Genomic DNA, 22,874 nt, shown 5'->3' on the forward strand with positions numbered 1-22,874 from the left:
GTAGACATTTTGAGCTCCTAAGCTCACTGAGAAATTTTGGAGGTGTAGCAAAGGTTTGCAGGTTATTTACTGGGACGTCAGATAGGCATATGGTAGTTTGAATTAGTTCATTTCCAACATGGAGTGTACTTCTTATTGGGCTATCCGCTATTGTATTTTCGACCTGAGTTCTTTTTCAAATGACTATAGCTGCAACCAACATACACATCAATGTTAGAAATGTCGCTGACAAACACACATACATGTTTCGCAGTACAGCCATGAAAAATCTGCATTAAAAATAATCTAATAGCTACTCATGTGCTAGTAAGATAGTCAACGTCAGTCAAAAAAATAAAAATGATGTGAGCCTCTACGGCTCGTATCAACCTATGTCACATACTTGATTCACATAAAGTATGAACTGCGTCATCAGTACCTGACATGAGTCGTTTTATCAGTGGTATGTCTAACCTTGACTTTATTTTGATTTCGTAACCACTTAAAAATGCCCACTCGTCTCTTATAGGGTGCCTAATGCATGCTACCTTCTCAGGAGCTATACAACAATTCAAGCAAATCACATTAATAGTTTTTATTACAATCAAGCAGATTGACATTACTTAACTTTGTATTTATGATGGGTTGTCGCAAGCGATGGGCGACATGCAAACAGGTCAGTGTCCGTCACTATATACAATGTGCATGTAAGCAATGGATATGGATCCCTAACAACTGCTCTGCTGGTGCTGGTCTACTCCTGTGCACCGAGGTTGGCAGGACCAGCGCTTACATTCTATTCGTGTGGAGGCCGCTCCTGCCGTGGCGCCGTCCTACTCAGCGAGCTAATGGCTAGCGTCGTCTCACAGCCCTCTCTGCTCTTGCCTTCTTCATATTCGTACCAGCTCTTGTGGTTACGCAGGAACAACATCAAAATTGTAATAGTGGGTATTGCATTAATCAGTACACTCGAAGGCGATTATGAAGTCATTTAAAAAAGTCTACGATACCTTGATTCCACAACAAACACAGTTGTGTAAAGTATATGATTTATTCACTGGGAAAGCTCAGACATGTGGGTCTGTTATGCCAGTCCCGCCTGCATACCGCCCCCCCCCCCCCCCCCAAAAAATTCTGTAAGTCCCTCCAGATCCTCGAGCGCCATGCACTCCACCTCGCCTTCTGTATACACCTCCCGTCCCCCATGCGGATCCTCTACAACCCCATTCCTTTCCCCCATCTGCTACTATTCCTCGAACATATCCGCATACTCTACACCTCCCGCTGCCTTGCTCCCCCTCACCCCCTGGTTGCTCCTCTCCTCTCCAATCCCCACCCTCTGCCACGCCTTTACGGTTGTGTCCCCACTAACCTCCATCTCTACACCCTTCATCTCCTTTCCGAAGGTGGCTTCCATCAACTCCCCCTCCCAGATGATGTCCTCTCTCCCTCCATTTATCCCTCCTACCAACCCTGATCCTCACCCCCCCTACTTTCCTGTCCTTTCCCCAGGCTCCCTCTTCCCCCCCTTGCACCCTGTTTTCTCCCCATCTAATCTTTCTCTGCCTCCCCCCCCCCCCCCCCCGAGTCCTTTTGTATTCCCTTCCTCTGCCTTTCCCCACTCCATGTCACGTCTGCCCAGCACCCGCCCCCCCCCTCTTATGGGTCCTCATCCTCCTTCGGCTCCTTTCCCCCCTCCCCCCACTTCGTTTTTTTCCTCTCCTTCCCCCTTTCCTTTCCCACCTTCCAGGTTCCCCCCATCTGCCCTCGGCTGTGGTATATCATATTTGTGCCAATTTTTTAGTGCAGTGTTCAAATGGATGTTCAGTGTTGTTCGTCTTTCCAAAGTGTTGCGAACAGAAACCATGCTGTCGCTGGGTGTAAATTTTATATCTCTTTGCGAACAGAAACCTGACTGTCGCCGTGTTCTTTTAATTGTATGTCTATTATTTTACCTGTCTGCTTAATATGTATTTTATTAGCATCGTCAACCCTTTGTTTTATGTTTTTAAGTTCCACGATTTTCCGCCATTTTACCATTTAAGTCGCCGATTTTATCGCCTGTTTTTATTAGTTACTATCTTCATCTTTTTAAAAGAATTCTGTAGGCTGAAGAGCGGCGTACTAAGCTGCTGACAGCCCGCTCGCTTCGGGGGGGATTCGAAACTCAATAAAGAAAAAAAAATCAGACATGTGGGTGATCAAGTTCGGAACATGCGAGAAACTCGTCTGATTCACCTCGTTACAAATGGCCTGAGTGACGCAAAAGAAAGAAAGCAAAGCGAGAGGCGGGAGTATAATTAGATACTTGGTCCAGCTGTGGGGCAAAGAGAAGTAGACGGTGTATCAAAAGAATTATTTAATTATCCACTTGAAAATATAGGGAAAGAAACAGTCAAGGAGAAATCTGAATTCAAGTTGGGATACGAACATTAATCACACCGCAGACGCTGCCGATGTTGTCATTTTGTCGACATTCTGGGAAGAACTGGTACGAATGATGGAGAATTCAGCATGTAGAATTAGTATCATCGGGAATAAGTCAAGAACAGAGTATCCCGTCATTAGGAATGAAAAGCAGTGGCAAGGGATCTACTAGAAGCACTGACTGTGGGAAGATGGACCTACGAATAGGTCAGACAATTCAGGCATTTGGAAGCAATTTCAACCGAGAAGGCATCGAGCATCTTAAAGTTTTCGAGGCGCAATGACTGCTCATTAAATTTCGGGCGTGCAGCCGTCTATATTCCACTTCTTCTTCTAATCATTCGGCCGTATAGCGTTCGACTTTCTTCGGAGTAAGTCGAAAGACGATTGATATTCGTAAAATGTTATTGACTAAATTGTCTGTGAACTGTGAAGGATTGTCTGTTACCTGAAGCATCGACGTATTGAGCACGTAACTGGGTCAACCTTGCTCCAGATTTGATCGGAGTTCCATAGCTCGCAGCCCCGATATTAGAGAAACTCTGGTGCGTCTAGTCTTAAAAGGGCACATAATATGGCCCTGACAGCCTGCCCTACTGGCCGAACGTTCTAACGCGCTGCTTCCCGAGCAGGAAGGCGTGCAGGCCCCGGCACGAATCCGCCCGGCGGATTAGTGTCGAGGTCCGCTGTGCCGGCCAGTCTGTGGATGGTTTTTAAGGTGGTTTCCCATCTGCTTCGACGAATGCGGGCTGGTTCCTCTTCTTCCGCCTCAGGTACACTTTGTCGGCGATTACTGCGCAAACACTGTTTCCACATACTCGTACACCATAATCACTCTACACACAAACACTCATCTCGTATGAGACGTTCCAGTGGGGTCCACTGGGGACCGATCCGCACAATAACACAGGGTTCGGTGTGATGTGCCAGTGGGGTGGGTGGATTGCTGTAGCCTAATTGTGAGGTTGCGAACCACTGAGGGCTACAGCGGGACGAAGCCGACGTCGTATCTAGGCCCCGGTTAAATACAATACAATGGCACTGAAAGACAGACAGAGGAAGGAGGGAGGGACAGACATTGAGAAAGAGAGAGAGAGAGTGACCAGAGAGTGAGTGCAGTGGAGCCACGGTGCAACTGGCCGTATGCAGAGCCGTTGTACGTGGTGTCCTGTGCGGACAGGCGGTGGTTTTATTGTGAAGTCTTGCGTAGATATGAAATTATACTGTCATGGTTTTGCAAGTAAAAGAAAGCTTTGACTACAGTCCAATAGATGTTAGTAATTGTGATTTGAAATTTTCAGCCGTTGGGTATGTAGTAGCGTAAATAAGTTTTTTTTAAATAGTGCTTAACATTTATTGTACCACCACTTCTCCTACTCCACAAGCTTGGAACTACTCTTTTGCCCAAAATTAATCAGTATTTGTCTGATTAAAGCTGTGTGGCACAATTTAAATTTTAGTACGGTGTGTCCATTAATTATCTTTACAACTTGAGACTTTATTACCGTAGATATTAACAAATGGCTTTATACATTTGACATGGCGATTTGTAGTGATCTTCGTGGTGATGGGAAGTGCATATGCGGTGAGAAGCGACTTGTAACACTGGTGAATAATATGTTGTAAACATTTCGAAAGTTAAAATCCCATGATGACAGCACATTTCTGTGGAAACCGGTCGTCCAATAATATGATTTTTTTTACCGATATGGGCTTGTGAAGTTTCCTTGAGTTATCACACATTGCAGATTCCCCCCCCCCCCCCCCCCCACACTAACTTCAGCTGATCAATGAAAAAAGGAAGTACGAAAATGTTCACGACAATTCAGAAGTACAGAAATACAAATCACTTATCGTAGGATCTGGAAAAAGCTTTGGACAATGGCAAATAGTGCAAGACGTTCGAAATTCTGAGAACAACAGGTGTAAGCTGTAGGGAAAGAGAGATAATCAAAAGATATATAAAAATAAGTGCACAATGTGCGTGCCGCTAAAACTCAGAAACGAAACCCGGTACGATCAAGGGAATTATTTGGTGTGGTAGCTCTCTGTCCCTCACCCATGAAGAACGTTCCCTACGACGAGAGATCTGAATGTGCCCCAGAGTAGGACTCTCAATTTTTTCCGTTTGTAGTACGGAACTCAGGATAGACGGAGCATGAGCTACTATTCTTGGTATCGTGTGTGTTAATCATAATGTTGAGCTCTGAACTGATGATAGAGTGAAGGCTTTCAGACAGGTTGAGATTGCTCCTAGTAAACCTTTCGGGGTATAAGGACGTGGTCCACGAAACTCTTTTCTTCCTAACGTTTCGTCCAAAACGGTGCTGGACATCTTCAGAGGCGTTGCTGCTCAGTTGAATCTGCAAGAGTCAACGGAGGAACAACGCCTCTGACGATATCCAGCGGTCGTAGAAGATCGAAGAACTGCAAAGAAGGGCAGCTCGTTTTGTGGGTCGCAAAGCCTTCCTCAGGGAGTAGCGGTCGCAGGAGAAAGCAGTTGCTGCATGGCTCATGGCTGGTAACGTATGTTTCATTACGATCATCTGCTATGGTGTAAATGTCACACAGAAGTGACAAGGTTTTGTGAAAACATCTTGCAAACTCGCTCACGTTCAGATCTGATAATTATTTATAATAATGAATGCGAATTTAATTTAAACTTGTTGAAGAGTTCAAATACGCAAACACTTGCAGCATTGAGAATAGTATTTACCACTGAGAGGTTTGCAGGGAAAGGGAAATGACATCAACTTCCGGGCTGGAACGGCGGTGCAGTGGCAGCGTCTTATGTATTGCTGTCAGCTTAGGTGCCAATCATCTGCCGGAATAAAAATATCACACAGAACGAGAACAATTTATGAAAGCATATTTAAAAGATGCTCACGTTTAAATGTGATACACAATGGCTGCAACAACACGCACACAGCTCACATGAAAGATTTTGCTCCACAGTTACTAGAATGCGTTTCAGTAACAAGCTTCGAACCAAACAGCAGAACGCTAGGATTGGTAGCAGTGAGACAAGAGACGAAGTTCAGCAATTTCTACCGAGTGGATCTAGGATGCCTGGGCTCAACGCAGACTTTAATTCACACACTGCATATTGACGTTGTTTCTATTTTCCTAGTTCTGTGGCTTCATAGGAACTCCCACAAAATTGTCATTGCTGGTCATCTGATTTCTTTTTCATTTCTTTCGTGTAGTTAATTGTAGTGATTGCCGTGAAGGGAATCGTTGTTTTTTTTAATAGTGGTTTATAAAAGAGTTGAAAAATATCTTACAAAAACTAGTAACCATCTTTTGTAAAAATATATACTACATATTTTCGCAATTAATTAAAAAGAAATGTTGTCTTCTTTTGAAACTGAATGAATGTAAATGAAATATCCATCCTGCTACATGTCTCAAAACTAGGGGTCCTGAAATACAAAAACATAGGCCTATGGAAGATGGTATTTATTTTTTATTAAAATTACGTAATTCGTTATTTAACATTAATTCTGAATTGAGCATAATGTAGATTCTTTTATAATAAATACTTGTGGTAACGATATATAAACGCAAAAATGAAAAACTGTTTTCAGGAATCGGTCGATAACTAAATGAACAGGATCCAATAAGTAACTGTGAGAAATTCGAAAAAAGATCCTGTTGTTTACAAATTTGCTATAAAGTGGAATCTTGTTTAATGAGGATAATTCACTTCTGAGTCTTACTAGCATTGCGAAACACTCGTTATGTGATACATATATTTCTGTTGGAATTCACGTAAGAAAAAGGATAATGCACGCCACTCCGAAAAAAAACTAAAACAGTTTATAAAATGTACATCCCTTTTTACAAGAAGTTGTCTAAACACATTTGTTTTTACTTTCTCTTCAAAATGAGTCATAAACACAGAAGACGGCTAGCTGAATGAAACATTTGCCTTTGTATTGGTTAACGCGCTGCTTTATTGAATTCGTGTTGGTTGACGACCGCATATTTAAAATAGAAATCATATAGAGTATTTCAGGGCCATGAAGTAACAAAAGTCTTGCTTGCATCACCGTCACAGAGAATCTGGCAACATCGTCGAGGGGACCCGTGAGGAGGTATCGGTTACAACAACTGCAACGCAAGAAGTGTCGCCAACAGTACAGCTGAATACCGCATTGTCGGCGGTTTTGTCTTTGTCGGAGCGTCTAATGTAGTTTGTTAGTCGTAATAACAATAATAATAATAACACTGATCTAAAATATTGCGCTCTTTTTTTCCTCCGCATTTTCTGTTATTTCATTGTCATTTCTTTCCCGCGGAGCATAAATCGTACCGTCAAGAGTAAAGTCAATAACAATAATGGTACGGTCCAGCGATTATACGCAAACGCACAGCGCTTTACCGGGACAACTGCAATTTGATGGCAGATTGTTAATATCTCTCATTTGTATTATTGAAAAACATACTTGACACTTATTAAGATTTTATTGTTTTGAACAGTTCTCATTCGTTGAGCGACGCTGCCAATATATGTCACGGGTGCCACTTAGCCAGATGAAAGTAAGCAAGGGTTATAGGTCCTAGACTACAATAAAAATCGACAGTTTCAATGAGAAGGCTGAGCCTGGTTATTTATTAATAATTTGTCAAATCGTAGTTCTACTTTTGAGACACAAATCACCAAATCATTTTCTTTTAAGTCTATTTCTCTTCTTAGTTATTATGTTCATAATTGAAGAGAACGCTAATTCACAAAGCCCCAGTGGCGAATGGCACTAATAATTTCAAAGCTTCCCTTGCCAGCTGTGGATACTCTTCTTTTCTCTTCATCCACAAGACATCAATCTTTTGCGAATTAAATTGCATTTTAAGCATCCTGTCAGCTGCTAAATCTGTGTTTCTTTCGTCATCGTGCTCAGGTCAGCCAGTTGTACTGACATATCCAAAAAAGGAATTAGTATCCATCTATGGCCGTTATCAGTGTTAACGAGTTCAGCTCTGGAAAGTAACCTAACAGTTTTTCTTCCAACTTATGCAAGCTCTGTTATCATGCAAGGAATGTGAGAACTTAGTACCACCGACTGGTCCATTGAAATTTCTTCGATAATCGTCTGAATACAAGAGAAAGACTCAAACATCATTTTTAATACAAACGTTGACCACAATTTAAGTTTTGAAAGGAATCCTTTGATTTTATCCTTAGCTATTATAATGTTTTCTTCTTTCTCTTTGAGGCTCTTGTATAAAATATTTAGGCGGTTAAAAGGATCCAAGAGGTATGCTAATTTTAATGGTCAAACAGGGTCACAAAAGTAATTCGCATCTCCAGATTTAGAATCTTGTAAGAACATTAACAATTCACCTTTTACTTCCAGAACTCGTGTCAATACCTTTCCTTTGGAAAGCCACCTGACCTCTGTGTGATAAAGGAAATTTTGATGGAGCGCACCCATGTCTTCACAAATGTTCCTAAACAGTCGAGTTTGCAACGCTTTACCTTTAATAGAGTTTACAACTTTGATAACCTCTTTACGCATATCATTTAAATCAGAAGCTTGTCGATGAAGAAAGTAGTGTGTCCACGAAAAATTTGGCATTATTCATTTTAATTTCGCGACGAGCCCACTTTTACTGCCAGTCATAGCTTTAGCACCATCACTACAAAACGCGATACATTTTGTTCAATCAATCTCGTACTTGCGAATGCTTTCTAAAAACACTGGCCAGTTGTGTTCGCAGGGAGTGCCTTGCAAAATAAAATGTTTTCCATGATACTTTCATCTGCTTCGAGGTGCACAAATACTATAAATTGAGAACAATTTGGAACATCAGTAGATTCATCGAAATGAAAGCAAAATGTGGGCTTCACTTTAATTTTTCTACTAATTGCTCTCGAATGTCACCGGCCATATCGTTTATTCTCCGTTCAATGGTATTATCAGAAAGTGTTACGCTTTTTAGCTTGTTTGCCTCTTTCTTATCTAACATAATTTCAAACATATCCGGGGCAGCTGGCAATATAAGATAAGACTACAACAACCGACAAGTGCGAGAATTGTCGCTCTGTCAGCTTAACACCTCAAGCACCCTTGTTGCTGACAAGAACAATATACACAAGAATGGAAAAGAAAACTGAGGCTCTGTTACATGACATTCAGTTTGGCTTTAGGAAAGATAGAGGCACCAGAGAGGCAGGTCTGGCATTGCGGCTGATAATGGAAACAAGGCTGATGAAAAATGAAGAGACTTTCACAGGATTTGTCGACTTTGAAAAAACGGCCAACAATGTTAAATGGTGCAAGATGTTCGAAATTCTGAGAAATGTCGAGGTAAGCTGTAGGGAAAGACTGATAATACACAAATTGTATAAGAACAAAGAGGTAACAATAAGACTGGGTGATCACGAGCGAAGTTCTCGGATTAAAAAAGATGTATATAGTCTTTCGTCCCTACTGTTCAATCTATACATAGAAGAAGCAATGATGGAAATAAAAGAAAGCTTCAAGAGTGGAATTAAAATTCAAGGTGAAAGGATATCGACGATAAGATTCGCGGATGATATTGCTGCTCTCATTGAAAGTGAAGAAGAGTTACAGGATCTGTTGAACGGAATGAACAGTCTTAATGAGTACAGTATATGGACTGAGAGTAAATCGAAAAAAGGCTAACGTAATTAGAAGTAGCAGAAATGAGAACAGCGACAAACTTAACACCAGAATTGGGAAACATGAAGCAGTTGAAGTTAAGTTCTGGGTGGAGATTTTAATTTGCCGGATATAGACTGGGAGACTCAAACGTTCATAACGGGTGGCAGGGACAAAGAATCCAGTGAAATTTTTTTAAGTGCTTTACCTGAAAACTACCTTGAGCAGTTAAACAGAGAACCGACTCGTGCCGATAACATATTAGACCTTCTGGTGACAAACAGACCCGAACTATTTGAAACAGTTAACGCAGAACAGGGAATCAGCGATCATAAAGCGGTTACGGCATCGATGATTTCAACCGTAAATAGAAATATTAAAAAAGGTAGGAAGATTTTTCTGTTTAGCAAAAGTGACAAAAAGCAGATTACAGAGTACCTGACGGCTCAACACAAAAGTTTTGTCTCAAGTACAGATAGTGTTGAGGATCAGTGGAAACCATCGTACAATTTGCGTTAGATGAGTATGTGCCAAGCAAGATCGTAAGAGATGGGAAAGAGCCACCGTGGTACAACAACCGAGTTAGAAAACTGCTTCGGAAGCAAAGGAAACTTCACGGCAAACATAAACATAGCCAAAGCCTTGCAGATAAACAAAAATTGCGCGAAGCGAAATGTAATGTGAGGAGGGCTATGCGAGAGGCGTTCAATGAATTCGAGCCGGCCGGAGTGACCGAGCGTTTCTAGGCGCTAAAGTCTGGAACCGCGCGACCGCTACGGTCGCAGGTTCGAATCCTGCCTCGGGCATGGATGTTTGTGCTGTCCTTAGGTTAGTTATGTTTAAGTAGTTCTAAGTTCTAGGGGACTGATGACCACAGATGTTAAGTCCCGTAGTGCTCAGGGCCATTAAGGTGACTACCTCCGCCCTCAGGTGAAGATGTGGCTGACCTTCAACGAGCCGAACATGTTCTCCAACGGCTACTCGTCCACCACAGGTTTCACCCCTGGAGCCAACGCTTCGCGCATCGCAGACCACCTGACGGCCAAGACGATCCTGCTGGCGCATGCGCGCGTCTACCGGCTCTACGACCAGCACTTCCGCCTCAAGCAGAGGGGTGAGGCCAACATTTATTTTTATTTTATCAGTCTACTGGCTTCTGATATGTAGCTCAAGAGGAGTTATACCCATCCTTGAATACAAGTACTTTCCTACTTTGAGGACAGATTGCTCACCATCAAAAAGATAAGAGTAAGACAAGGGGCGTTCAGTAAATAATAGAAGACGTTTCTTTTTCTTAAAGTGGATTGGGTTTATCAGGATGCTAGTACTCCGTCTTCAGGCCACGAGTGGCGTATCGGGACCATCCGACCGTCGTGTCATCCTCAGTGGAGGATGCGGATAGGAAGGGCGTGGGGTTAGCACACCGCTCTCCCGGTCGTTATGATGGTATTCTTGACCGAAGCCGCTACTATTTGGTCGAGTAGCTCCTCAATTGGCATCACGAGGCTGAGTGCAACCCGAAAAATGGCAACAGCGCATGGCGGTCTGGATGGTCACCCATCCAAGTGCCGACCACACCTGACAGCACTTAACTTAGGTGATCTCACGGGAACCGGTGTATCCACTGCGGCAAGGCCGTTGCCATCAGGATCCTCGTGCAGCATACAGTTTCCCACCCTGTTGGCTACAAAACCCTAATTTTCAAAATAATCTCCGTTCGATGCGACGGCCTCATACCACATTACTGGCAGGTCCCGTATGCCCGCATGATACCACTCTACTGGTCGACGTCGGAGCAAACGTCTTGCTGCATCAGCAACCTCCTCATTATTCACGTACTGCTTCTCGTGGAGGTCATCCTTCATTGGAAACCGGAAGGTGAGAGATCCGAGCTGTAGGATGGGTGAGGAACCCAGCGTGCACACACCACTGTCTACCCCTACTGGTGGTCGAGTTTGTGAGCACTATCGCCGGCCGGTGTGACCGAGCGGTTCTAGGCGCTACAGTCTGGAACCGCGCGACCGCTACGGTAGCAGGTTCGAATCCTGCCTCGGGCATTGATGTGTGTGATGTCCCTAGGTTAGTTCTGTTTAAGTAGTTCTAAGTTCTAGGGGACTGATGACCTCAGAAGTTAAGTCCCATAATGCTCAGAGTCATTTCAACCATTTTTGTGAGCACTATCAAAAGAGACATCCGTTTGAGAAGCGATGTGTGTGATTGTGATCCGTAGATTACCTCGAATGAGAGTGCCCGCACGTTCCAGCACTGCAGTAGTCACAGCTGTACGCGGCCGGCTGGCACGCCGGAGATCGAACATGTTTGCTCGACCTTGTTGCGATGATGACAGACGCCTCGTGCAACGACTCACCATGCTTTTGTTCACTGCCAGGTCTCCTTAGATATTCTGGAAGTGTCTATGAATATCTACGATGCTCTATTTTTGCACCAAAAGAAACTCGATGGCAGCTCTCTGCTTGGAATACACTCCGTTACAGTCGCCAATTTTAAGGCTACGTATAGAACACCAACTATGAGAAAGTCATGAAATTACAAGGGGTGAAGCGGTAATGTTCCACCATGCCGCACAACAGATTCTGCATTACTTTCTACCGAAACTGGTGGAGGAAAAAAGGTGTTCCATTACTTATTCAACTTATGTCTGTGAACATGTTCCAAGCTTAAGTCCAACGAGTGAAGTTTGCTAACAATCGTTTGTTTCTGAATTGTGTGAGGCAGTGTCGACAGGGAATTAAAGTACATGGAGAAGAAATAAAAGCTTTAAGGTTTGCCAATGACAGTGTAGATCTGTAAGAGACGCCGAAAGACTTGGAAGGTCAGTTGAATGGAATGGACACTGTCTTGATAAAAATGGTTAGAAAACGAATAACAACAAAAGTACAAGGGTGATGCAATGAATTAGATTAGGAAATGTGACACTAAACGTAATAGATGATTACTGCTATTCGGGCAGCTATAAATAGATAACTAGAGATGATATCAAATGTAGACTGGCAATGGAAATGAAAGTGTTTCTAGTAAAGAGAGATTTGTTAACCTTGAATATAGATTTAAGTGATAATACCGGACATTGTCAGGAAAGGAGAAAAGCGAGCTTAGTAAATTCTTCAATAATTTAATAATTTCTTGCTTTTATTTTACATTTTAGTCTGTATTACTATAACTACTTTTATTTTCTGTGACACTTTTATACTTGTGCGCAGCTGCCGTTTCTGGACAATTCTCGCTCTACTTCGCAAGCGGACAAAGCAGAGTCATTCTGTGGTTTCGCGTAGGTGGCATCAAGTTCTGTCTTCTTGATATTGACAAGTTGCGTTTTGTAACTATGAAGAGTCAATATTTTATACCAGACTACAATTTTAATAATCATGTATTATAGCAACTGTAGTTTTGTAGCGTTTTGTTTCTTTAAGTTTATACATCTGTTTGCGTCTTTCATTCATGTGAATTCAAAGGTGCCCATTTTCGTCCCGCTGGAATCTCTAGTACTTTATTGAAGTTGTCTCTCATATGAATATGTTAAGTTTTTCATGTTTACTATTTCCCTATTTTTGTAACACAGTAAAATTTGATTTTCTTCTTCTCTCACTTAGTACCGGCCCATTAGTATTCTATACGCTGACGTAATATTTTACGATGAGCGGTATATCATTATTCTCGTACGTTACCTTCCTCTGAAACATATATATGCTTGAAGCCGATTACTTTCCATTTGATTGGGGCACGTTTCTGATTTCTTGTTCTTGTAGATCTTCGGATGTTGAAATGTGCCTTTTTTGTATATTGAGATGCGTCAATGAAATGTTTCTCAATAAGCGATTATAAAAAATATTGCGAATGATATAAAACTTTGCATAAAATCAGTATCGCTACAAAAATGTACGTTCCAACGGCGATGGGTGAAACTCTTTACGTAGTCGCACTAAGCAGTGAATGTACGTTAATAATTCTGGAAAACACGACTCAGTATTTGGGACCGCATCAGGCCAGTGGATATGTTGGATGACGTCACTCTTCACTTGCATAATCGATGGGTTGAGGACAGCTCTTACGCAGAAAAATACGTAAGAGGAAGAAAACTATTGGCAAAATAGCCCAAGGGGGCTCCTATCTTCAATTAATGATGAATTAACGATAGAACACGATTAGAAGTGCGTGAACAGGTCGGTCAGGCGTGGCATAAGGTATACCAGGAGATTATTCGCCAACCGTATGATCGATTGGATGCCAGAGACAGCGCCTGAATTGTCGCCCATCAAAGCTCCACCATATGCGGGTATCGGCGTACCTGGTACCACAGAAGCACTTGTGCCATTGATCTATATATGTGATCATTTCATGTACTCCATATGCACTGTTGCAACAATTAAAACTGAGTGAATTTGAGGGTGTACTAATATGTTTTCCTGCCGTGTACATAGCTCTATGCCTCAATGTTTAAGCACGATAAACTAAAATGCTAATACTATAGTGATCTCGATTCCGGTTCCAGGCAACGTCGGCGTCACGCTGGACGGTGCCTGGTACGAGCCACTGACCAACAGTAAGGAAGACGCTGATGCTTCGGAGCGCCAGCTGCAATTCGAGGTCAGCAGTGCCACCGTAGTACCACTTGAGTTCGCTTCCACGTCCAGTCTTTTATTCTTTCGTCACTCACTTTCGAGACTTTCTAAAAGCACAGTCCCTTGCTTGTAGGTGGGCCTGTGGGCGAACCCCATCTTCTCGCTGCTGGGCAACTTCCCCAAGGTGGTGCGCCAGCGCGTGGCGGCCAACAGCAAGCAGGAGGGGCGGGCCACGTCCCGACTACCCACGCTCTCCCCGTCCGAGATTCACCTCATCAAGGGTGAGTAGCCGACACGCAGCCACAAGGGAAACGCCTCAACCCTTCTGTCTAGCCGGCCGAAGTGGCCGTGCGGTTAAAGGCGCTGCAGTCTGGAACCGCAAGACCGCTACGGTCGCAGGTTCGAATCCTGCCTCGGGCATGGATGTTTGTGATGTCCTTAGGTTAGTTAGGTTTAACTAGTTCTAAGTTCTAGGGGACTAATGACATCAGCAGTTGAGTCCCATAGTGCTCAGAGCCATTTGAACCATTTTGAACCTTCTGTCTACACTAGCGTGTCCTGCAGAATACTGATACTTTCCACACGTCAGTTCCTCGTTAACACTTTTGGACTCTTAAAGACAGTATAAACAACCAAATTCCAGTTCAGGTCTTAGAGGGGTTTCCTCACCTGTAAAAAACATATACCAATATTGTGAAACATCTGTGCATGAGACGAACCAGAGAAACTGGAAACGACAAGATAATCTAAGATCACCCCTGAGCGTCAGCAGGCTACCCCTGCACCCACACCATCCTCATTTTGATCACATCACTGCATTCCACAGCTCTACAATTCCCCTGAAATCTCAGAGAACCTAGTAACAAGTGCAGTGAATGGCAAGTACGTAACTGGCGACGGGTGAAAGAAGTTTGAGTATACAAGCACTTTTACAAGAGCTATTACACAAACTGTAACGATACGTTACATATGGGTTAGGGTTCAATCTTGCATCTTATAAATAATGTAAATATTTAGGTAACTTAGTCTATATGTTAATAAGAAAATATTTATAAATTCAGGTTTGGGAATGCCGCATAGAATTTTAATAAAGGTACAGTCTGTCACCCACTTTAATTTGACGGCCTAGTTATAAAGCGAAAACATGAAACACAGCTAGTAATTGAATAATATCCAGCGTACCATTAAGTACTCTATTATACGCTGATGATCAGATAATTGTAAAGGAAAGAGAAGTTAACTTACATAGAGCAGTATATAGACTGAACTAAAACGCAGTATGTTTCGATTTAACTATATCTGCAAATTAGATAAAGATAACAGATTACAAAGACAGATCGAAAAAAATAATAAGCGACAAACTTTTAGAACATATATTCCACCTCATTTGTCTATAATGCATATTGGTTTTAACTACTACAAAGATATTGAAAAGAGGGTTAATAAATTTCAAGCTTTCCGGGAACCATTTGGAAGAATTTCGGAACAGGAAATAGCACAGAAATACAAATGAGATACGAGGTGCATTCAAGTTCTAAGGCCTCCGATATTTTTTATAATTAACTACTCACCCGAAATCGATGAAACTGGCGTTACTTCTCGACGTAATCGCCCTGCAGACGTACACATTTTTCACAACGCTGACGCCATGATTCCATGGCAGCGGCGAAGGCTTCTTTAGGAGTCTGTTTTGACCACTGGAAAATCGCTGAGGCAATAGCAGCACGGCTGCTGAATGTGCGACCACGGAGAGTGTCTTTCATTGTTGGAAAAAAGCCAAAAGTCACTAGGAGCCAGGTCAGGTGAGTAGGGAGCATGAGGAATCACTTCAAAGTTGTTATCACGAAGAAACTGTTGCGTAACGTTAGCTCGATGTACGGGTGCGTTGTCTTGGTGAAACAGCACACGCGCAGCCCTTCCCGGACGTTAATGTTGCAGTGCAGGAAGGAATTTGTTCTTCAAAACATTTTCGTAGGATGCACCAGTTACCGTAGTGCCCTTTGGAACGTAGTGGGTAAGGATTACGCCCTCGCTGTCCCAGAACATGGACACCATCATTTTTTAAGCACTGGCGGTTACCCGAAATTTTTTTGGTGGCGGTGAATCTGTGTGCTTCCATTGAGCTGAATGGCGCTTTGTTTCTGGATTGAAAAATGGTATCCACGTCTCATCCATTGTCACAACTGACGAAAAGAAAGTCCCATTCATGCTGTCGTTGCGCGTCAACATTGCTTGGCAACATGCCACACGGGCAGCATTCGTGGCACCCACCTGGATGACACTTTTTGCATTTTCAGGTCGTCATGCAGGATTGTGTGCACAGAACCCACAGAAATGCCAACTCTGGAGACGATCTGTTCAACAGTCAGTCGGCGATCCCCCAAAACAATTCTCTCCACTTTCTCGATCATGTCGACAGACCAGCTTGTGCGAGCCCGAGGTTGTTTCGGTTTGTTGTCACACGATGTTCTGCCTTCATTAAACTGTCGCACCCACGAACGCACTTTCGACACATCCATAACTCCATCACCACATGTCTCCTTCAACTGTCGATGAATTTCAATTGGTTTCACACCATGCAAATTCAGAAAACGAATGATTGCATGCTGTTCAAGTAAGAAAAACGATGCCATTTTAAGTATTTAAAACAGTTCTCATTCTCGCCGCTGGCGGTAAAATTCCATCTGCCGTACGGTGCTGCCATCTCTGGGACGTATTGACAATGAACACGGTCTCATTTTAAAACAATGCGCATGTTTCTATCTCTCTCCAGTCCGGAGAAAAAAAATCGGAGGCCTTAGAACTTGAATGCACCTCATACTATAAAGTTATTACGGCACCTACTCTTGTATATAGTTCAAATCATGGACAATAACGAAAAAATAGAAGTGGTATGTATGGACCCGAGAGGTGAAGTTCGTGTGTTATGTTACAGGCTGCAATGAAATAGATGAAGTAAGGAATGAAAAAATAAGATCAGATTCAAAAATCTTTTCCGTTATTGATAACACAGAAGAGGAAACAATGAAACGGAAGGATCATTGATAGAATGACAGAAGTTACATTACCATAAAAAATTAATTATCAACTGACTGGAAAGAGAGAACTAGAGAGTGCTCCTAAGAGGCGTGTGGGTTATAGAGACCGGGACACGAGACTATAACAGCTAATCCTCCAAAGGAGCTGTTAAAAAGCTTAGAAATGCTGCTGTAAGGCTCCACATAGTTCAAAACAAAATACTTACAATTAGACAAATAATTGTCTCCTTTATTTCTTTGTAGCCCACTGAAAATGCCTAAAACAATTACGTGAAACATTGAAAATTATAAATGTTGCGGACCAAAAGACGAGCAATAATGTTATCTACAGGATAAATATCATTGCAGTAGCAACTGAGTAAAAATACCTTCAAATATTAAAAATATTATTACTCCATTAAATTGAATAAACTGCTACAGACTACCTGCTCCCATAAGGCCCACTAATGACAAAAGTTTAAAAATCGGAGTTTCAGAAATTGTGTGGTTCACAGGCACGGCTGACTTCTTCAGGCTGAACCATTACTTTTCATCTTTTATAACCTCCGGGAGCAGCGGCCAGGAGCCTTCCAAGCTGCACGACACTGGTGTCGTCACATCCACCATTCCAGACTACCCGACCGCCTACTGGATCACGGTGGGAAACTCAATATGTAGATGTCTCTGTCACCAAAACTTTTGCACTTTCATGAGTGGTTCATTGATCATCTCTATGAAGTGGCTGTACATGAAAGCTCCCTACATTGTTTCAGGACGTTCCATGGGGACTCCGTAAGCTCCTGAACTGGGTGCACAAGTCCTACCCCGGTTACCCCATCTTCGTCACGGAGAACGGCTGGGCGGGCCCTCCTGGTGCTCAATGACACTGGTCGAGTCCACTACCTCAGGGTAAGTCAGGGTGCTCTCCACAAGAGATAGCGTACTTTCGTGTTCTGCTCCGAAGGTCAGTTTCATACAACATAATGTATGAGAAATTACTGCAGTGAACAGATAGAAACTATAGAGTGCACAGACAGCAATGATCAAGGAACTAAGAAATCTGGCGAACATAGCACAAGTAGCATTATTACATATACAGCAAAGATGACTCTAAGAATCTTAAACAAAAGAACAGAGAACAGAATGGAGGAAAGTCTAGTCTGGGGACAATTTAGGTGGGTTGTTAGAATTCAAGAGAGCGTTTGCAGTTCAGTATGAAGAAATTTCATAGCTCAATGACTATGCCTATTCCACTATATGTGAGTTGTGGACGACGAATTCGTAAGAGGTGAAGTGCGAGCTCGGAATGGAGAATGCGAGAAAGGAAATCGCCCATATGACGACTGCCACCCATGATTGCCAAGCACAGCCAGCCAGCCGTGCCATCTGTTAGCCGACAAGCGAACTTACAGCTCAGGCTGCAATGCTAACACCCTTAGCCAACCTGCGAGCTTACAGTGTCTGAAATATTCCTCACTCGGAATGCTCCCACAAGACCACAGATAGAGGCAACTAAATATTGTTTATTTGAACAAGTGAACTTCGAACACAAACAGTCTGCTGTTTCTGATGCAATACAACAAAAGAAAATAAACGTACTCCAGATAATTTTCTTATTAATTTCAAGGAAAGTTCATCAAAAAACAACTGTTCTTGAACGACACGAAAATAGATTCTTGAGAGCGTAGATTATGTTCTCTCGGCCAATGAAACGCCTGTCTTCAAAAGAGAGTACATATTCAAAGTTCTATCCCACGAGCAGCACGACTTGTCCATGGCGCAGAACACCAAGGTTCGGAGCACCGGTCGAGGGAGCGCAGCAGTCTGGTTGGAAAAGGCGACGTCCGATCCGAGCTGGTGTCCAAACGGTGACAGTACATGAGTCACTCACTGGCGAAGATGGAACTTTCTCTACGTGGCTCTGCGCGGGCAGAGATATTCGCGCTGCATAAGCTTACTTTTTTCCTACTGACTCTCAAAATTGCGGAGGATGCAACAAAAGGTGCATGTCTGGAAGACCCCTCTTGCTTTATTCTGCAGCCTCTGGCTGTTTACCAGGAGACCCTCTAGGGGCTGACCCGATACCGCGGACTGCAGGGGATGAGCTGACGATAACGCGCTAAGCATAGATGAGTTGCGGGTTGGCTGCGTCGAAGGCGAAGCCTAGTGAGACGCCTGTGTGAACCACATGGCAGCACTGCTAGTATACGAACCGGTACTGCAGCCGACAAAAAAACAGAAATACAGGACCTTAATGATAGAATTTGCGAGTGTGACGCCCAATTTCTACCACCTCTAATGTCGCCCCACGGCATGCCCAATTTTGGGAGCTCAGCACAACTATGTAGCAGAGAACACACACACACACACAGAGAGAGAGAGAGAGAGAGAGAGAGAGAGAGAGAGAGAGAGAGCACAGAGATACAAGCACCCATCAGAGTATGCTCGTTCGTTATGTGTTTGGTCAAAGCGCTTGAACTTTAATAAATGCTCTGGCTTCATCATCACCCGCGTCATGGATTGTGTGATGCAATATGCTGTGAGTCCAGAGGTCGCTATAGTGACGGATTGTGGGATGTTTGTAGAGGTCGCCTGGGCCACAGAATATGTCAGACATTGCGGCGGTCGCGACCGACTGTGTACTGTGTTTCCAGTTGTTGCTCGTGCTACAAGCCATGTTAAGTGACTAAGTGGTCACCCCAGCAATGGATAATGTTTCGTGACAGTGTGATCGTTTCTGAGACAAGTTTTTGTACAAACATAATTATTAACTTGATTAGCAGTTGTGTCTTTCATTGCCAGAACATGCCTGTTCGATGCCCTATGTAAATTATCTCAAAGGCTTTCGAAGGAAACGTGCCAACACATTCCTCGAGCGACTTAGAGAAACTTCATTTGCCGCTTGATATAACAGGAAGAAAGAATATTACAGACAGTAAAAGTACGGATCGCGAGAAGATGAACAGGCTACACGAGCTGAAACAGGAAAAGAAACGTAGAAATGAGGAGAGGATTACAAACACAGATCTACAGAACAAAACGCAAGGAAGACTTATCAAAGGCCACCCTCTTACTGAATCAGTTCAGAGGCTGGAGGACGCTGGAATGACCAAAATCGACAATAAGAAGCCGGAATAGTGTCGTAATTGTAAAAGGCTAATGAAATAACAGGAAAGATATTGGCTTTCCGACGTACTTCGTGCCATCTTCTGTTCATGTCTTATGCATCTTCCGTTGAAAAGGCAGTTGTATGTCGAAGGACTGAGTCCAACATCTCGTAAAACGGGAAGTTTTTGTCTCAGTGGTGGGAAGGAGGATCAACTTGGCAGGTTCGTGTCCCTCATTTGCAGCCATTAGTCCTCTCTCTGGCACATAATCTTGTACCTAAGCTGTGAGTCACTCAAGAGCATCTATTTCTTCTTCAAGTACCTCACTTAGATCTTCGTAGACGAACAAGCTTCATTCCAGTCCACCCAGAGGTCCTCTGAACCCGCGTCAGACAGACTGACTGCTAACGTACACATTAAGGTGACTACAGCCATAACCGCATGCCTGACAACCACGCACAATCAGGCGTTTTGTACAAACGTGCACAAATCCCTCACGCCTTCACACGGCTCAAGCATGCTTGCACAAGCGTCAGTTCATCCCTGAAATATGTCGAGTGCAGACGGCTATCCGCTTGCATGACTGATCCAAGAGAGCGAATGATTTTGCAAAAAGGTGGAATTTTCACGGGGCTGGATAGAAAACATGCAGAGACAGTTCGTGCAGCTGCGAGTTGGTCGTTATATTTTAATTATAAACATGTCTATGGTATGTTTCTACTTGCAAATTAAGGATTTATTTGGTCCGTTTTCGGCACAGATGGTAGAAAATCGGATTGGGAGGGGGGGGGGGGGGGGGGGTTCTACAGAATACAAACCTTTTAGAAGACTTTTGCAGGTCAGTTAAGATTTGGAAGAGACAAAAATCGCAAAGAATTCATGAAAATGTCACATAGATTCATAACGGGCAATGCTTTTCCTTCGAGGACTGGTATGCTAAAGCAATTCTGAGTGACCTGACCTGCGTAGAAACAAAAATGACAACTACCGAAATAGTAAAAGCAACTGTTGGTTTACACAATTATTTAATGATCGTTATGAGCCAAACCTGTTCTCCATGAGACTCTCTAGATTCTGAGGTCATAGGATTATGCGTAATTCATACTGCCATAACATCATATAATTTGAATGTATTGCCATTATAAAGGTCTATCACTGGAAGCATTTTCAGATCGCTCGACAAGATGCCTACGGAAACTATTCACGGTACACCCGGTCTCACAACTGATGAATGCTTGCACAAGTCTCACTACACGTGGTAGACACGGTCGAGCATGTACGTACTTGCATGCTTGTACAATCCTGCATAACTGAAATTCGATCAAGCAGCTTGTACAGTCCAGATGCTTGCTCAGATTTATCCTATACATGCTTGCACAAAACACTAGCACATGAGTCTTCATCAAACATGTACTTATAGTGTGCAACCGCCTTTTGCAAATTTTAGTGGGTGACCCTCAATTGAAACCTCCTGGAAAATTGGAATTTCTGCCGATATTTGGCAATGGCATGCCAGTAGCATTTCTACATTACACGACAGATTAAAACGACAGATTTAAAAAAAAGTGATGACTGATATTCATCATTTAATTATAGTGAATACAGTAATTTCGTTTTTAATGACATTATGATGAGGCCCTTCTTTGTTGCAGGGCTACGTCTCAGCTATCTTGCGAGCCATCAATGAAGATGGCGTGCCAATGGTCGGTTACACAAACTGGAGTCTAATCGACAGCCTGGAATGGATGGACTGGTACACGTATCACAGATAGCAATGACGTAAATATGGAATTCAAAAGGAAACTGCCTAACAGATAACGCCACATTGTTAGTATATTGGTCTCTCTCTAGCACTGATGAGCTGCCTGGAAACTTTTCCTGGAATTTTCTTCTTTTGTCCCCCTTCTTGCATGTGTTGCCTACATCTCACTGCCGTTGACACGATTATTATCACAGTTTTACCTGATTCACCGTGCAACTTGCAGGAGTACCTCTGATCAATTCTCCCTCACAGACATTCATCATTTGAGATCTCGAATCACTGGCGATTTTACGAGATAACGGAACTTTTCAGTAGCTCTCTGTCATTTCCTCATTGCTCTTCAGTCATTGTCGCTTTCCAGCCACTGCTATGTTGTATTTATCTCTTAATATCTTGTCCTCTGTTGATTTCTGTCGGATAATTACTGCTGTCTTTGTATGTGCTTTTGCTCAAATATACTACAACAAGTTTTCTCAGACACCAGTGACTATCTGCTGTGTTATTTTACCTGAATTACGTCATCCAGCCATTTGACATTCACCGCTGGAGAAAGACTGATTTCCAATGTTCCATTTTGATCCCACATGTTTTCTCTTGTCGCAATCCAATTCTTCTTGAACTTAGTGTCTCTGTATTTTCTCTCCTCCTGAAATCCCACAAATAACATCCGTCCTCCATCTATCATCGAGTCACCTGGTCACTTGTGCCAGTAACATCCATTTCATTTTACAGTCACAATTACACCTTCTCCTCCAGTTATTTCCCCTGGTGGATCTGTTTGCTTTCTTGTATCCCCCAGTATATCCCAACACACATGTCTCCGTTGCCAACTCTGCAATTCTTAATTTTTGGATGATTTCCATACCGAAAGTCCACATCTCTCTACCGTAAACTTGGTGAGATTAAGCAATAAGCACTGTATATTGCTCCGCTCTGTCCACAGAATGAAGTTCGGACTGTACTCTGTGGACTATGATGACCCCAAACGACCCAGGACGCCAAAGGCTTCGGTGGCCGTCCTGGCAGACATTTACAAGAACAAGGCGGTGCCGTGGAAGGACTTCGAGAATGCCAACACCACGCCACCTTCTTAGTGCCCCACACACTTACATGATATGTGCAGCACAAGTGCCGAATAAATATTGATTTTTGAAAAACTGAATACTGTGTATTTTCTTGAACCACGACCAATCCACGCCCAGTCACAACAGGTACCAATTATAAGCACTAACACTGGTAACTCGACATGATGATTTGTACTTACATCATAGCAGAAAACTCACTAATTCTGTCGTAGGCTACTGCAAGCTTCATGGCCTGTACATTTTCATTTGTAAATGCACAAGAACTGAGAGAAATGTAGATTAACATGACCC

The 22,874-nt window shown here is 43.0% G+C and overlaps 1 protein-coding gene across 1 annotated transcript; it reads left to right on the top strand.

Annotated features, from left to right (window-relative positions):
- Positions 1 to 9,968: 9,968 nt before the first annotated feature.
- Positions 9,969 to 22,592, top strand: LOC124623158 (myrosinase 1-like). Its single transcript, XM_047148949.1, has 7 exons — positions 9,969 to 10,146; positions 13,543 to 13,637; positions 13,746 to 13,893; positions 17,145 to 17,287; positions 17,403 to 17,489; positions 21,389 to 21,495; positions 22,442 to 22,592. The coding sequence occupies exons 1-7, from the start codon at positions 9,969 to 9,971 to the stop codon at positions 22,590 to 22,592; spliced, it is 909 nt and encodes a 302-aa protein (XP_047004905.1).
- The last annotated feature ends 282 nt before the right edge of the window (positions 22,593 to 22,874 follow it).

This window comes from Schistocerca americana, chromosome 7, assembly GCF_021461395.2.
Source record: "Schistocerca americana isolate TAMUIC-IGC-003095 chromosome 7, iqSchAmer2.1, whole genome shotgun sequence".
NCBI classification, from domain to species: domain Eukaryota; kingdom Metazoa; phylum Arthropoda; class Insecta; order Orthoptera; family Acrididae; genus Schistocerca; species Schistocerca americana.

What these genes read in the sequence shown, in the direction of transcription:
- LOC124623158 (XM_047148949.1), top strand. Translation starts at nt 9,969, where the DNA reads ATGTGGCTGACCTTCAACGAGCCGAACATGTTCTCCAACGGCTACTCG. An exon ending in AGCGCCAGCTGCAATTCGAG is followed by an intron (nt 13,638 to 13,745) that starts GTCAGCAGTGCC and finishes CCTTGCTTGTAG; the next exon opens with GTGGGCCTGTGGGCGAACCC. An exon ending in CGACCGCCTACTGGATCACG is followed by an intron (nt 17,288 to 17,402) that starts GTGGGAAACTCA and finishes ACATTGTTTCAG; the next exon opens with GACGTTCCATGGGGACTCCG.